At 43.6% G+C, this 15,854-nt stretch overlaps 1 protein-coding gene across 1 annotated transcript in view; it reads left to right on the forward strand.

Annotated features, from left to right (window-relative positions):
- The window catches only part of LOC109830132 (D-amino-acid transaminase, chloroplastic-like), a 4,358-nt gene extending 3,332 nt beyond the window's left edge, over positions 1–1,026 (forward strand). The window contains exon 6 of the mRNA XM_020397293.1: positions 730–1,026. Within this exon, the coding sequence (XP_020252882.1) occupies positions 730–824 (95 nt within the window). The 3' untranslated portion in view covers positions 825–1,026. The remainder of the gene's footprint in view (positions 1–729) is intronic.

Here is a 15,854-nt window from a genome sequence, read left to right on the forward strand (position 1 = left end):
ATTATTAAGGAAATGAAAGAGAGAGGAGTACATGGTCTTAGTAGGGAATGTCACATGACATTATCTGGATACAGAGAAGTATAGGAAATAAGTACATCGTGATTGCTTGCTCTTGTATAAGTTTTTGTGTTAGAGAAGTGACATCCAATTTTTAAGGTTTGGGATGATGTTTACGTTGATGACCAGGCTGCTTGAATTTGGTTTAATTATCTGCGCGTTCTATTGTTAACTTGTCATCCACAGAATGTGGTTTCACTTTTTGATAAAACAACTAGCTAATCATCTTGATTATTGGGTAAATTTCACAAAACTACCATGAACCTTGGGAGTTCTGCAAATATCTTCCATAATTTTTTTTATTAAAGAAAACTAGTTTTGAAAAAATATAGAAAATACCATGAACTATCTAAAATTGTCGCTAATAGTATTAACGACTTGGACAGAATTGTCCAAAACATGCGCAGCTTACCCTAGTTGTTGTCAGACATGTTAGTTTATTGAATAAGTTCATAATGAAAAACCTTTGTTAGTTTTGTGCAAAATCTTCCAAAATTCATGGTAGTTTCGTGAAATTTGCCCTTAGTTATTAGTAACCTAAAATGTCTTGGTTTTTTTGCCCTGTATGCATTGAACAATATGCAAGGCTGAAGTTTGTTGAGTATTAACTATGAAACCCGAGAAGTATATCAGAGTTCTCATTATTGAATGATTTTGTTGAAAATTTTGCAGGAAAAGAAGGACCAGTGGCTGAAGCTTTTTTCAATTTCATCATGGATGACATGAAATCGGGTCCATCTACAGTCCGAATACCCGTTCCGTACTGAACTTATCTCCTCCTCAGATATCTCCCCCTCAGATAAACCTTTAGAGGATGCTCATTCTCAAAATTCTTCTCAGGTTTCGGAGGGCTCCCCTTTTTGTATCTCAGTATGTTGTATCTCAAAACTCAAAAGGTCATGTTATACACTTCTCTATCTTACAACTGTTCTTACCTTTGATGAAGAATTCAACTTGAATACAGTTAAATTGTTTACACAACTTTCAAAATGGAGTGCTTGTCATGTCGAGTGCATGCCACTCTTTTTCAAAATTAAGAACAAATATCATAGAAATATGAAGTCAAAAAACAAACTAAAAAGAGCAATCACAAACATGAAGGTTTTATCGTGATTTAGATGAATCATATATCTGTTGTGCGCGGCGCGGCGGCGCGGAAGCGATCGAATCACACAATCCGAACAAGAGAGATCACAACCAAATAAACAATCACAATCACCAAATAACACAAGAGATTTACGTGGTTCGGCAAGTTGCCTACGTCCACGGGGCAAGGAGGGGGAGAGTTCTTACTATTAGAAATCAGAGAATACAAATAGAGTTACAAATCTCTCAGATCAAACACTAAAACAAAGCTCTTGATCTCTCTCAACTCTCCCACAATTGGATGCAACAATTCTCTCTCAAAAACTGCTCAAATTCGTCCTTTAGTTACCCTAAACAATCAGGTTTTGAGTTATATACAACTCAGAAACGAAACGGGTCAAAATCCAGAAAGCCCAGCCCAGAACATCGACGGTCGACCGCGCAGGTCTCGCGGTCGACCGCGGCGGTCGACCGAATCTCATAAAACAGCTTACCAGTCATCCGCGGCGTCGACCGCCAGCAGCTCGCGAATCTTGTAGTCTTCGTGCCACGTTCGCGGTCGACTGCGGCGGTCGCCCGCCAGTCTGCCTGGCTGATTTCTTTGCTGTTTTTCCTGTAATTCTTTAATTCTCCACCTCGGTGAATGTTTCCACCAAAACTGAGCCGACACCAAATCATCCAATAGTCCCTCAACAAGTCAGGGAACCAATCTAGAGCTGAAACGCGATCTCTCCCTCCCCATCTGAATCAACTGATCAAACCAGCTGCATCTGAAAGACTGCCTACGTATCCTCTTGCCTAAGGAATCAAGCCGAACGTAGTTCACCCAAATGGCCTCCAAAAGCCTCAATCCACTAGAAGAGTTCGCAACCCTTCTCCAACATCACGATCAAGTCTACGGCAGATAGCACCTCCAATGGCCCCAAAATGAACTAATCCAAACATCTCCACCTGAGATGAACCAATGGCCATATCCAGACTACATCTATCAGTTGTACTCAAATCAATCAACCTATCATCTGCATCCAAATCAATATGATTCCCAATCTGTGTCACATCAGCTGGAATCTCAAATGATGCAGTATGATCTGGAGTCTCCACCTAACGTGGAGTAGCATCACTCTCCACCTGCTACGATGTCCCAAATATCTGATCACCACTCTCCACCTGCCGAGAGTCAAACGTGATATACCTGCTCAGAACAAAGTCAGAAGCCAATTGTAGGCTGTCAAAAAATCACAATAGATAGCTTATCCCACATCAAGCACCGATGATGGAAGTTACAATCTGACGACTTCCAGAAGGCTACAATTTGAAGACTTTCACGTAGATCGCTGAAGGTTACAATCTGACGACCTTCACGATAACCGATGAGATCTCTAGTTCAACAGCATTCAGAATCAACATCGGGAGTTACAATCTGACGACTCTCATATTCTCAAGGAGCCAAGACGAATATTACAAGACAATGATCTTTGCAACGCTATGAAAAAAGAGATTACTTGTTGATAATCTCTCCAAAGCAAGACGCGGAACTCATCACCGCGCTCTAAGACCAAAACGCGGAGGTCCTCCCCGTGTATCAACACCAAAACGCGGAGGTCCTCCCCGTGTATCAACAGTAAAACGCGAGGGTCGAACCCACGTTACAACATCAAAACGCTGGAGTCGGACTCGCGTTACAACATTAAAACGCTGGGGTCAGACCCGCGTTTTTTAATGCCCAGTGGGTACCCAACTCCGCGTCTCCAGTCTAAAATACGAAATTAGGGTCCTGAACGCCAACGTGGGCATTTGACTCGTTCAAACATGAGCTGAACGGTTCCAAAACCGGTTCCCATGATTTGTGGGCGGTTACACCCCGGTTACACCCCTTAATTCCCTATAAATAAGGGTAAACTCAATTGAGTTTGGGCTGGCATTTTTCGGATCTGGGACTTGGCAGCAGAAGAGATCCTTGGAGCATTTTCTGGAGCTTGGGAGATCTGCAACAAGAGCTTCTTCATCCTTGGCTTATCAATCGAACTTTCAGTTCAAATCAACTCTTTTTCAAGAGTTTAAAGTCATTCAGAGTTATCAACTCGTCCAGAGTTCTAAAACTTGCCACGCAAGTTCTCCATAATGTCAAATCGTGAGGAGAAGACATCGTTCCAGTGAATCAAGACATCGGATCGTCAACGGAGAGCAAATTCAATGCGAACAATCGAAGGAGGCACTCCATCGCCACCGTGAAGAACCCAGTTTTAAACAAAGGGGAGAACCAAATTCGTTCTCCTCTCTTTTGTAATCGAATTGTAATCGGAATCAAAGGAATACAAGTCAATTTTCTTTGTTCTCTTCTTTGCAATTTTCTCTACAAACAAAAGATGGCGACTCCGCTGGGGAGATGCTTCTCTGATGAAGAAGTGGTGGCGCAATCCGATGTTCATCTTACTGGAACGACCATCGAAACTCTCGTGGTAGAGTTTGACCAAGCCAAGTTTGAGGAGTCCATCTCCTCTGGATCCCTTAGCCCCAAGGCTATGCGCAAGATCCGCAAAATCTTCAAGGAGACTAAAGCTCTAAATGTTGCTCCTATGCCAAAGGAAGCCCTCTCGTTTAGCCAAGATTGCTCGAACAGCCCCTCCTCTGAAGGAGTGGGCTCAGCTTATGCTAAACGCAACCCTCTGTGGCGCGTTGTACAATCAAAACGCAGCCTTCGGAGGCGCGTTCCAACATCAAAATGCAGACGTCGAAACTGTGTTGATCTGGCAGAACGCAACTCTCAGGAGTGCGTCCCAGAACCAAAACGTGACCCTCATGTCGCCAAACTAAAATGTGGACCTCGCGTTTCAAGTGCCAAACGCGACCCTCGCGTTTCAAGTGCCAAACGCGACCTTCGCGTTCCAAGTGCCAAATGCGACCTTCGCGTCTCAAGTGCCAAACGCGACCTTCGCGTCTCAAGAGCCAAACGCGACCCGCGCGTCCCAAGTTCCAAATCCAATACAGAACCTGGTATATACCGTGGAGCTTCGTGGATTCAATACCGAATACTCTACGTAGCGCGACTAGGTTGAGGGGCGGATATAAAAAGTTCGTGGATTCAAGGCATCTCAACCAGATCCATATTCACCAAGAGCCAGTCCTGTCCAATCATGGACTGGGGGTTCCAGTTCAAACCTCACGATCAGTGAGTAATTCTCCTCGAATCTTTACAACAGATTTGAGAGAGTTCATATTAAGAGAAAGACCGATGCAGCAAGTCATTCGTTCATTCCAATGTGAACGGCTGATTCCTATGGTCCTCTCAGGATATCAATACTTCTCATATGCGGCCAAACCATTGGTGTTCGACCAATTAACGGACATTGCTTTGTCTAACCAACGACGACGTTCGCACAGGAAGAAGTCTCCAGAGACCGAATATCCTGAGGTCACTATCAATGTGATCGGCAGAGGGAAAGCCTCAGGTCCTAGTTCCGATGACTCTGAGACAAGTCGTTCGCCGACCGTCAAAGAAATCGCTAACGAGTTTGAAGGAGTTTACCGACGCACTCGGACGAGAACAGGAGCCATTCCCCCTGTCAACTATCAGAGGTTAGCCAGGGGAACTAATTCCAATGATGAACACTCAGCCATTGCAGAGTCCCAATCATCAAGCTCTTTTGTTGAACATGAGAGCCCCGCCTATATGACAGAAAGCCATGAAGATCTCGCGAAGAGACTTGATGAGCAGGAGGCCATGCTCAAATCTCAGCAAGAGGCCATCAATGAACTCATGGCCCTGAAAAGCGTCTTCATCCCGACTTCACACAAGCAAAGGGAAGGAAAAAGTGATTGATGACGCTGCTTCTGACAAAGAAGCTCATAACCTGGAATCTTCCTCTGATGAAGGAAGAGAGACTGAGAACGAGCAGAATCTCCAATCTGCTAAAATGAAAGAATTGGAAGCCCGCCTCAATGCTATTTCTAACAGAAGTGAGCTCCAAGATGAGGGAGTTACCAGGCCCTATCCTGCCGAATGGGATGTAGCCCCTTATCCTCCAAAGTTCGAAGTCCCGACGCTACAAACTTTTGACGGCACAGGATCACCGAACCAACATATTTATCATTTCAAGTCACAGACTGGGAATGTAATATCAAACGATACCATACTGGCTCGATTGTTCATTGGAACCCTTAAGGGAGTTGCCTTTGAATGGTTCAGGAAACTACCTGCCGGATGTATCCAAAGGTGGGCAGATTTAGAGAGACTCTTCCTGTCAAGATTTTTTGAAGAGGATACAGAAGTCTCCATCCATATCCTTCTCTCCACTAAGCAGAAGAAGAGGGAATCCGTCAAAGCCTTCATCAAAAGGTTCCGAACCATGGCTCTTCGGTGTTCGTTAGGTATGACACAGTCTACTTTAGTAGAGACATGTCGACACAACTTGCAGACCGACCTCCTAGCCCGAATCGAAGTTGCAGAATGTCGTTCTTGGAGACAACTAATCTCTCAAGGCGATCAGGCTCAAAAGATTATTGCCAGGATCAAAGCTGAAGAACAAAGTAGGCAGGATCAACCTGAGTGATCGGACCAAGCCCAATCTTCTCCTGAGCAATCGGACCAAGCTCATTCTTCCCAGTCAGAACCGGAAGATACTACGGCCGCTGAAGCCAATCTTGTCAGAGAAGCTAGTCCCCAGCGGAGTCGCCATCTTTTGTTTGTTGGAAATTTGCAGTAAAAAACAATGAAAGAAAAATTGACTTGTATTCCTCTCAAAATCGATTACAATTTGGATTCCGATTACAAAAGAGAGGAGAATGAATTTGATTCTCCCCTTTGTTTAAAACTGGGTTCTTCTTGGTAGCGATGGAGTGCCTCCTTCGATTGATTGTATCGAACTTGCTCTCCGTTGACAATCCGACCGTCTTGATTCACTGGAACGTAGTCTTCTCCTCACGATTTGACGTTGTGGAGAACTTGCAAAGCAAGTTTGAAAATAACTCTTAACGAGTTGATAACTCTGAATGAGTTTTAGAAGAACTTGCAGAGCAAGTTTTGAACTCTGATCGAGTTGATAACTCTGAACGAGTTGATAACTCTGAACGAGTTTGAAACTCTATGGAAGAGTTGATTTAACCGAAAGTCAGTTAATAAGCCAAGGCCGAATAATTTCAAAGAAGAAATTCCCCCTTTGCTGCCAAGTCTCAGATCCCAAAAGCCCTTGACCGAATCTCCCTCTGTTGATGAGATAAAATCCGATCAGAAGCTAGCCGAAGATCTCTTCTTTGCTGCCCAAAAAAGAAGGATCCGAACTCAGTTGAGTTTCCCACTATTTATAGGGGATTAAGGGTGGTAACTATCCCCTTAATATGCTCCTCAATGAACTGAGTGGGGGTGTAACCGCCCCCTCTTAAACAGCTCCCTAAATCGTGGGGAAAACGGTTTTGAAACCATTCTGTTAGTGCTTTGAACGAGTCAAAACGCTGAAAACAGCGTTCTGGGCCCGAACTGTGCGTTTCTGGACCTGAAACGCAGAGTTAGGCTTGAAAACGCACAGTTGGGCCTGTTTAAAGGCTGAAAACGCACAGGTCGTGCTAATTTAGAGATGAACTCTGCGTTTTAGGCTGAAAACGCAGAGTTGGGCCTGTTTAAAGGCTGAAAACGCACAGTTGGTGCTGTTTTAGAGATGGACTCTGCGTTTTAGGCTGAAAACGCAGAGTTAGGCCTGTTTAAAGGCTGAAAACGCACAGTTCGTGCTGTTTTAGAGATTAACTCTGCGTTTTGATGTTATTATCACGAGGATAAACCTCTGTGTTTTGAGGTTATAACGCTGGTTCGACCTGTGCGCTTTGACTCTGTAATGCAGAGGCGAACCTTAGGCGGGCTTGGCGAGCTTCAGGCTAAGTCCAATGTTCTGACGAAGTCCAGTCTTGTAGACGGACTTCAGAACATAATTTGCTGCGAAGAACAGGTCATAACTTTCAAACCGTAAGTCGGAATTAGACGAATTATATATGAAAATCGGCTATCTCGACGAGACGGGGCCATGCGAACCGAGCCGAAGGCTTCGGTTCGCTTCCTCCGTTTTGCCAAATTCTTTACGGTTTGAGAGATATCTGCATTCTAATATGAAGAGACCGTCAATTTATAGTCTCTTTTGCTAGAGCTTTGCACAGATCGTCCTCTTCGTTACTTGAAAATATGAGAGTCGTCAGATTGTAACTCCCGATGTTGATTGTGAAGGCTGTTGAATTGGGGCGTTCATTAGTTGTTGTGAAGGTCGTCAGATTGTAACCTTCTACGTGAAAGTCCTCAAATTGTAGCTTTCTGGAAGTCGTCAGATTGTAACTTCCATCATCGGTGTTTGATAGGGGATCAACTATCTATTGTGATTTTTAGACAGCCTACAGAACCCCCTCCAAAGTTTTCGAAAGTTCGCGGTTGACTGGGACGAATTTTCGGAATACTTTGGATCTCAACTCTGATCTTGGAGCTGTTGATTCCTTGTCACAAAGGAGTTGTTCTCTGCACCCGACCCGGCAGCATGTGTTAGATGCAGACTTATCTCAAATTAGGGATCGAGATAAATTCCCCCAGGTATGAATCCTGGTGTCTTTTTTATGGCGAAAGATTAACCGGCAACGCGTGTTAGGCGTAGACTTATCTCTAATTAGGGATCGAGATAAAGTCCCCCATGCGTGTGAGGCATGGATTTTGATGTCCTTTTCACGGTAAAAGACTAACCGGCAACGCGTGTTAGGCGTAGACTTATCTCTATTTAGGGATCAAGATAAAGTCCCCCATGCGTGTGAGGCATGGATTTTGATGTCCTTTTCACGGTAAAAGACTAACCGGCAACGTGTGTTAGACATTGACTTATCCCTACTTAGGATTCAGGATAAAATTCCCCATGCGTGTAAGGCATGGATTTTGGCGTTATTAATAACGACCTGCTACGATATTGAATACGTAGGCTTTGCTATTATTGCGGGAATAGGCTAGCCGGCAGCACGTGTTAGGCGTAGACTTATCTCTATTTAGGGATCGAGATAAAGTCCCCCATGCGTGTGAGGCATGGATTTTGATGTCCTTTTCACGGTAAAAGACTAACCGGCAATGTGTGTTAGACATTGACTTATCCCTACTTAGTATTCAGGATAAAATTCCCCATGCGTACAAGGCATGGATTTTGGCGTTATTAATAACGACCTGCTACGATATTGAATACGTAGGCTCTGCTATTATTGCGGGAATATGCTACCCGGCAACATGTGTGAGATGCAGACTTATCTCTAATTAGGGATCGAGATAAAGTCCCCCATACGTGAAAGGTATGGATTTTGGTGCTACGATGTTGAATACGTAGACTTGGTCATTTTCGCGGGAACGAACCACCCGGCAGCATGTGTTAGATGCAGGCTTATCTCTGTTTAGGGGTCGAGATAGATTCCCCCAAGCATGAATCCTGGTGTCTTTTTTACGGCGAAAGATTAACCGGCAACGCGTGTTAGGCGTAGACTTATCTCTAATTAGGGATCGAGATAAAGTCTCCCATGCGTGAAGGCATGGATTTTTGGTGTCGTTTCTTCCTGTGTGGCTTGAAACACCAAAAGAAAGTTGGAAGTGCCAGAGGTGTAGTATTAACTTGGCATGATTTTTCACTTAGGGTGAAGTTTAGAAATTTTCTTCACTATCACTAGGATAATTCTAGAAAATCTTTAATCCGCTGGGGATTTTATAATGAAAACTTGCTATTCTTGTTGAAAAAAAGGATTAACAAGTTCATTAGGGGGGTTGACTGTTAGAGGTGTTATGTTAACATAACAGTATTTTATGGACCTATCGCTCTATTGAAGAGAGTCGATAAGTTGATTTGGTCATCAGAGGTGTGGTGTTAACTTGACGGGTTTGTGGACCTATCGCTCCATTGAAGAGAGTCGATAAGTGGATTTTGTCAGAGGTGTATTGTTAACGTGACAAGATTTGTGTTGCGATTGGAGCAACTTTGGAGACTTACCATCCTATTGACGAGGATTGATAAGTGGGTTTTGTCAGAGGTGTATTATTAACGTGACAAAAATTGGTGTTGCGATTGGAGCAACTTTGGGGACTTACCATCCTATTGACGAGGATTAATAAGTGGGTTTTGTCAGAGGTGTATTGTTAACGTGACAGGAATTTGTGTTGCGATTTGAGCAACTTTGGGGACTTATCATCCTATTGACGAGGATTAATAAGTGGGTTTTGTCAGAGGTGTATTGTTAACGTGACAAATTGGGAGTGATGCAAATTGAATGCATACTCTGTGGGGATGATGATCGTCAGAAGTGTAATGTTAACTTGACGATGTGAAAGATTCGTTACTCTTAATCCAGTGGATTCCAAGTAATCAACCCCCAGTCTTGATGAAGACTTAGCAGGGGAATAAAAAAGAGGTAGACAAGGCACATCACCTAGTGGAGCACTATCCATGAAGTCGGAATAGAGTCACATCACCAGGTAGGCCATTATCTGATGAGTTTGACTATCAGAGGTAACTATTAACGTGATAGTTGTTGGAGACCCGGCATCCTACTGAAGAGGATTAGCTTCAGTGGCCGTAGTATCTTCCCCTTCTGACTGAGGAGATTGGACTTGGTCCGATTGCTCTGGAGAAGGTTGGGCTTGGTCCGATTGCTCAGGTTGATCCTGCCTACTTTGTTCTTCAGCTCTGATCCTGGCAATAATTTTTTGAGCCTGCTCGCCTTGAGAGATTAGTTGTCTCCAAGAACGGCATTCTGCAACTCCTATTCGGGCTAGGAGGTCGGTTTGCAAGTTGTGTCGACAGGTCTCTACTAAGGTAGACTGTGTCATACCTGACGAACACCGGAAGGTCATGGTTCGGAACCTTTTGACGAAGGCTTTGACGGACTCCATCTTCTTCTGCTTGGTGGCGAGAAGGGTATGAATGGAGACTTCTGTATCCTCTTCAAAGAATCTTGACAGGAAGAGTCTCTCTAGATCCGCCCACTTTTGGATACAGCCCGCAGGCAGTTTCCTGAACCATTCAAAGGCAATTCCCTTGAGGGTGCCAATGAACAATCGAGCCAGTATGGCATCATTTGATATTACATTTCCAGTCTGTAACTTGAAATGATAAATATGTTGGTTCGGTGATCCCGTGCCATCAAAAGTTTGTAGCGTCGGGACCTCGAACTTTGGAGGATAAGGGGCTGCATCCCATTCGGAAGGATAGGGCCTGATAACTCCCTCATCTTGGAGCTCGCTTCTGTTAGCAATGTCTTTGAGGCGGATTTCCAATTCTTCCATTTTGGCAGACTGAAGATTCTGCTCGTTCTCAGTCTCTCTTCCTTCATCAGAGGGAGATTCCAGGCTGTGGGCTTCTTGGTCAGAAGCCGCATCATCAACCACTTTTCCCTTCCCTTTGCTTGCGTGAGGTCGGGATGAAGACGCTTTTCCTCTCCGGGAAGATTCTTGCCTAAGCGGCGAATCTGTCTCCTGAGATTTGGCCTTGTCTGCGACGATTTGAGTCAACATGGCCATGAGTTCATTGATGGCCTCCTGCTGAGATTTGAGCATGGCTTCCTGTTCATCAAGTCTCTTTGAAAGGTCTTCCGAATGTTCTGCCATGTGGACGAAGCTCTCATGCCCAACGAAAGAGCTTGATGATTGGGACTCCGCAATGGCTGAGTGTTCGTCATTCCTCTGGCTAAACTCCGATAGTTGATAGGAGGAATGGCTCCTGTTCGAGTCTGAGTACGCTGGTAGATTCCTTCAAACTCATTAGTGATTTCTCTGACGCTTGGAGAACGATCTGTCTCTGACTCGTCAGAACTAAGGGTTGATGATCTCCTTCTACCAACCATGTTAGAAGTGACTTCAAGGTATTCATCCTCTAAAGTCTTCTTCCTATGAGGATGTCGTCGATTATTGAGCAAAACAACTTTCGTCTGTCGGTTGAACATCGACAGCAATTCCCGCAAGTCAGAGACTTGGGATGAACCTCTCATGGAGCATGAGGGTAAAGATGGAACCCCCTGTCCGTTAAAGGATGGGACTGGTTCTTGGTAAACATGAATTTTAAATCCATGTTGATCATTTTGAACACGACGAATCACATCGTGTTCCAAAGAAGGAACACGAGGGTCGTGTTTAGCTTGATTAACGCAAGACCAAAGTCTGCGTTTTGCTAGTGAAACGCAGTCCTGCGATCTGCGTTCGGATTCTGAAACGCACTCCTGAGAGTTGCGTTCAGTTTGTGAAACGCACTCCTGAGAGTTGCGTTTTGGTTCTGGGACGCACTCTTGAGAGTTGCGTTCAGCCAGATCAACGCATGTTTGATGTCTGCGTTTAAATGATAGAACGCACTCCTGAGAGTTGCGTTTGAGTTCTGAAACGCACTCCTGAGAGTTGCGTTCTGCCAAATCAACGCAGTTTTGAGGTCTGCGTCTTGGTGTCGAAACGTGCCTCTGAAGGCTACGTTTTGATTGCACAACTGAGCCCACTCCTTTAGAGGAGGGGCTACTCGAGCAATCTCGGCTAAAGGAGAGAGATTCCTTCGGTGTAGGAGCAACAATTGGAGCTTTAGTCTTCTTGGAGACTTTGTGGATCTTGCGCATAGCCTTGGGGCTAAGGGATCCGGAGGAGAGGGCCTCCTCGTACTTGGCTTGATTAAACTCGATAATCAGAGTTTCAACGGTCATTCCAGTGAGATGAACGTCGGATTGCGCCACCACTTCTTCGTCAGAGAAGCTAGTCCCCAGCGGAGTCGCCATCTTTTGTTTGTTGGAAATTTTGTAGTAAAAAGACAATGAAAGAAAAATTGACTTGTATTCCTCTCAAAATCGATTACAATTTGGATTCTGATTACAAAAGAGAGGAGAATGAATTTGATTCTCTCCTTTGTTTAAAACTGGGTTCTTCTTGGTAGCGATGGAGTGCCTCCTTCGATTGATTGTATCGAACTTGCTCTCCGTTGACGATCCGACCGTCTCGCGTCGAGTTTGCTTCTCGTTGACGATCCGAACGTCTTGATTCACTGGAACGTGGTCTTCTCCTCACGATTTGACGCTGTGGAGAACTTGCGTGGCAAGTTTGAAAATAACTCTTAACGAGTTGATAACTCTGAACGAGTTTTAGAAGAACTCGTAGAGTAAGTTTTGAACTCTGATCGAGTTGATAACTCTGAATGAGTTGATAACTCTGAACGAGTTTGAAACTCTATGGAAGAGTTGATTTAAACCGAAAGTTCGGTTAACAAGCCAAGGAAGAAGCTCCTTCAAGTCGCTGATCTCCAAAGCTCTCTGTTGCTGCAGAAAGCTCAAAGATGCCCGATCAAGGATCCCCAAAAAGTCAGCCAAAAAAAAAAAGCCCCGAACTCAGTTGAGTTTCCCACTATTTATAGGGGATTAAGGGTAGTAACTACCCCCTTAATCCGCTCCTCAATGGGCTGAGTAGGGGTGTAACTGCCCCCTCTTAAACAGCTCCCTAAATCATGGGGAAAACGGTTTTGAAACCGTTCTGTTAGTGCTTTGAACGAGTCAAAACGCTGAAAACAGCGTTCTGGGCCCGAACTGTGCGTTTCTGGACCTGAAACGCAGAGTTAGGAAAACGCACAGCTGAGGCTGAAAACGCACAGCTGGGCCTGTAAACGCACAGTTGGCCTGTTTCAGGCTAAAAACGCACAGTTTGTGCTGTTTTAGAGATGACCTCTGCGTTTTAGGCTGAAAACGCAGAGTTGGGCCTGTTTAAAGGCTGAAAACGCACAGTTGTGCTGTTTTAGGGATTAACTCTGCGTTTCTAGGCTGAAAACGCAGAGTTGTGCCTGTTTAAAGGCTGAAAACGCACAGTTGTGCTGTTTTAGAGATTAACTCTGCGTTTCTAGACTGAAAACGCAGAGTTGAGCCTGTTTAAAGGCTGAAAACGCACAGTTGTGCTGTTTTAGAGATGAACTCTGCGTTTTAGGCTGAAAACGCAGAGTTGGGCCTGTTTAAAGGCTAAAAACGCACAGTTGGTGCTGTTTTAGAGATGAACTCTGCGTTTTGATGTTATATCACGAGGATAACCTCTGCGTTTTGAGGTTAAAACGCTAGTTCGACCTGTGCGCTTTGACTCTGTAATGCAGAGGCGAACTTTAGGCAGGCTTGGCGAGCTTCAGGCTAAGTCCAATGTTCTGACGAAGTCTGGTCTTGCAGACGGACTTCAGAACATAATCTGCTACGAAGAACAGGTCATAACTTTCAAACCGTAAGTCGGAATTAGACGAATTATATATGAAAATCGGCTATCTCGACGAGAGCCGAAGGCTTTGGTTCGCTTCCTCCGTTTCGCCAAATTCTTTACGGTTTGAGAGATATCTGCATTCTAATATGAAGAGACCGTCAATTTATAGTCTCTTTTGCTAGAGCTTTGCACAGATCGTCCTCTTGGTTCCTTGAAAATATGAGAGTCATCAGATTGTAACTCCCGATGTTGATTGTGAAGGCTGTTGAATTGGTGCTTTCATTAGTTGTTGTGAAGGTCGTCAGATTGTAACCTTCTACGTGAAAGTCCTCAAATTGTAGCCTTCTGGAAGTCGTCAGATTGTAACTTCTATCATCGGTGTTTGATAGTGGATCAACTATCTATTGTGATTTTTAGACAGCCTACAACTATCACGTTAACAGTGACCTCTGATAGTCAAACTCGTTAGATAATGGCTCACTAGGCGATGTGTCATGTCTTCTCTTTTCCCCTTTGCACTTGTTCAAGGCTGGGGGTTGGTTTATTGGATTATGAGTAATAAATTTTCTGAATTGTTATGTTTAATAGAATACCTCTGTTAACCACAAAATCTACCAAAACTATCACGTCCATCAACTTGTCAATCCGCTTCAATAGGATGGCAGGTCCACAAAAACTAACACGTTAACATTTACCTCTGATAGTCCATCAACTTGTCAATCCGCTTCAATAGGATGGCAGGTCCACTATTCCACTAAAACTATCACGTTAATGATCACCTCTGATAGTCTGTTTTCTCTAAATTCCCCCACCAATCCTCTTCAAGTAGGATGACGGGTCTATCTAGTCTGTTTTCTCTAAATTCCCCCACCAATCCTCTTCAAGTAGGATGACGGGTCTATCAAAACTATCATGTTAATTATTACCTCTGATAGTCCATTCCCTCCAAATTCTCTTGTCAATCCTCTTCAAGTAGGATGACGGGTCCATAAAAAACTATTACGTTAACAGTTACCTCTGATAGTCGAACTCATCAGATAATGGCCTATCTGATGATGTGACTCTATTCCGACTTCATGGATAGTGCCTCACTAGGCGATGTGCCTTATCTACCTCTTTTTATTCCCCTGCTAAGTCTTAATCATGACTTGGGGTTGATTACTTGGAATCCATTGGATTAAGAGTAACGAATCTTTCACATCGTCGAGTTAACATTACACTTCTGACGATCATCATCCCCATAGAGTATGCATTCAACTCGCATTACTCCCAATTTGTCACGTTAACAACATACACCTCTGACAATCAACTTATCAATCCTTACCAATAGGATGATAGGTCCCCAAAATTGCGCAAATCGCAATTTCCCCAGCAAGACGCTAAGTCTTCAAAATCTTGTTCAAATCACAAGCATCAAAATTTATCGTTTTTGATGATAAACTCATTTAGCAAGTTTTCCCAGCGAGACGCTAATTCCTAAAATCTTGTGCAAGTCACAAGAACACATTCCTATCACGTTAACAATATACCTCTGACAACAATCCACTTACCAATCCTCGTCAATAGGATGATAAGTCTCCAAAGTTGCTCTAATCGCAACACAAACTCTCGTCACGTTAATACTAAACCTCTGACAACCCACTTATCAATCCTCTTTAATAGGATGATAAGTCCACAAAGTTGCTCCAATCGCAACACGAATTTGTCATGTTAACACTAAACCTCTGACAAAATCAACTTATCAACTCTCTTCAACAGAGCGATAAGTCTATAAATTCCAGTCAAGTTAACATCAAATCTCTGACAACCAAACCAACTTATCGACTCTCTTTAATAGAGCGATAGGTCCATAAAATACTGTTAGGTTAACATCACACCTCTAACAGTCTACCCCCCCAATGAACTTGTTAATCCTTTTTACAACAAGAATAGCAAGTTTTCATTATAAAATCCCCAGTGGATTAAAGATTTTCTAGAATTATCCTAGTGATAATAAAGAAAATTTTAGAATTTCACTTTAAGTGAAAATTCATGCCGTGATAATAAAGAAAATTTTAGAATTTCACTTTAAGTGAAAATTCATGCCAAGTTAATACTATACATCTGACACTTCCAACTTTCTTTTGGTGTTTAAAGCCACACAAGAAGAAACAACATCAAAAATCCATGCCTTCACGCATGGGGGACTTTATCTCGATCCCTAATTAGATATTAGTCTACGCCTAACACGCGTTGCCGGTTAGTCTTTCACCGTAAAAAGGACAAAAGTCTACGTATTCAACATCGTAGCAGGTTGTTATTAATAACGACTTTATTTCGATCCCTAATTAGAGATAAGTCTGCATCTAACACATGCTGCCGGGTAGCCTATTCTCACGATAATGGCAAAGCCTACGTATTCAATATCGTAGCAGGTCGTTATTAATAACGCCAAAATCCATGCCTTACACGCATGGCGAACTTTATCCCAAATCCTAAGTAGGGATAAGTCTATGCCTAACACGCGTTGCCGGTTAATCTTTTG

This window comes from Asparagus officinalis, chromosome 2, assembly GCF_001876935.1.
Source record: "Asparagus officinalis chromosome 2, Aspof.V1, whole genome shotgun sequence".
Taxonomy (NCBI): domain Eukaryota; kingdom Viridiplantae; phylum Streptophyta; class Magnoliopsida; order Asparagales; family Asparagaceae; genus Asparagus; species Asparagus officinalis.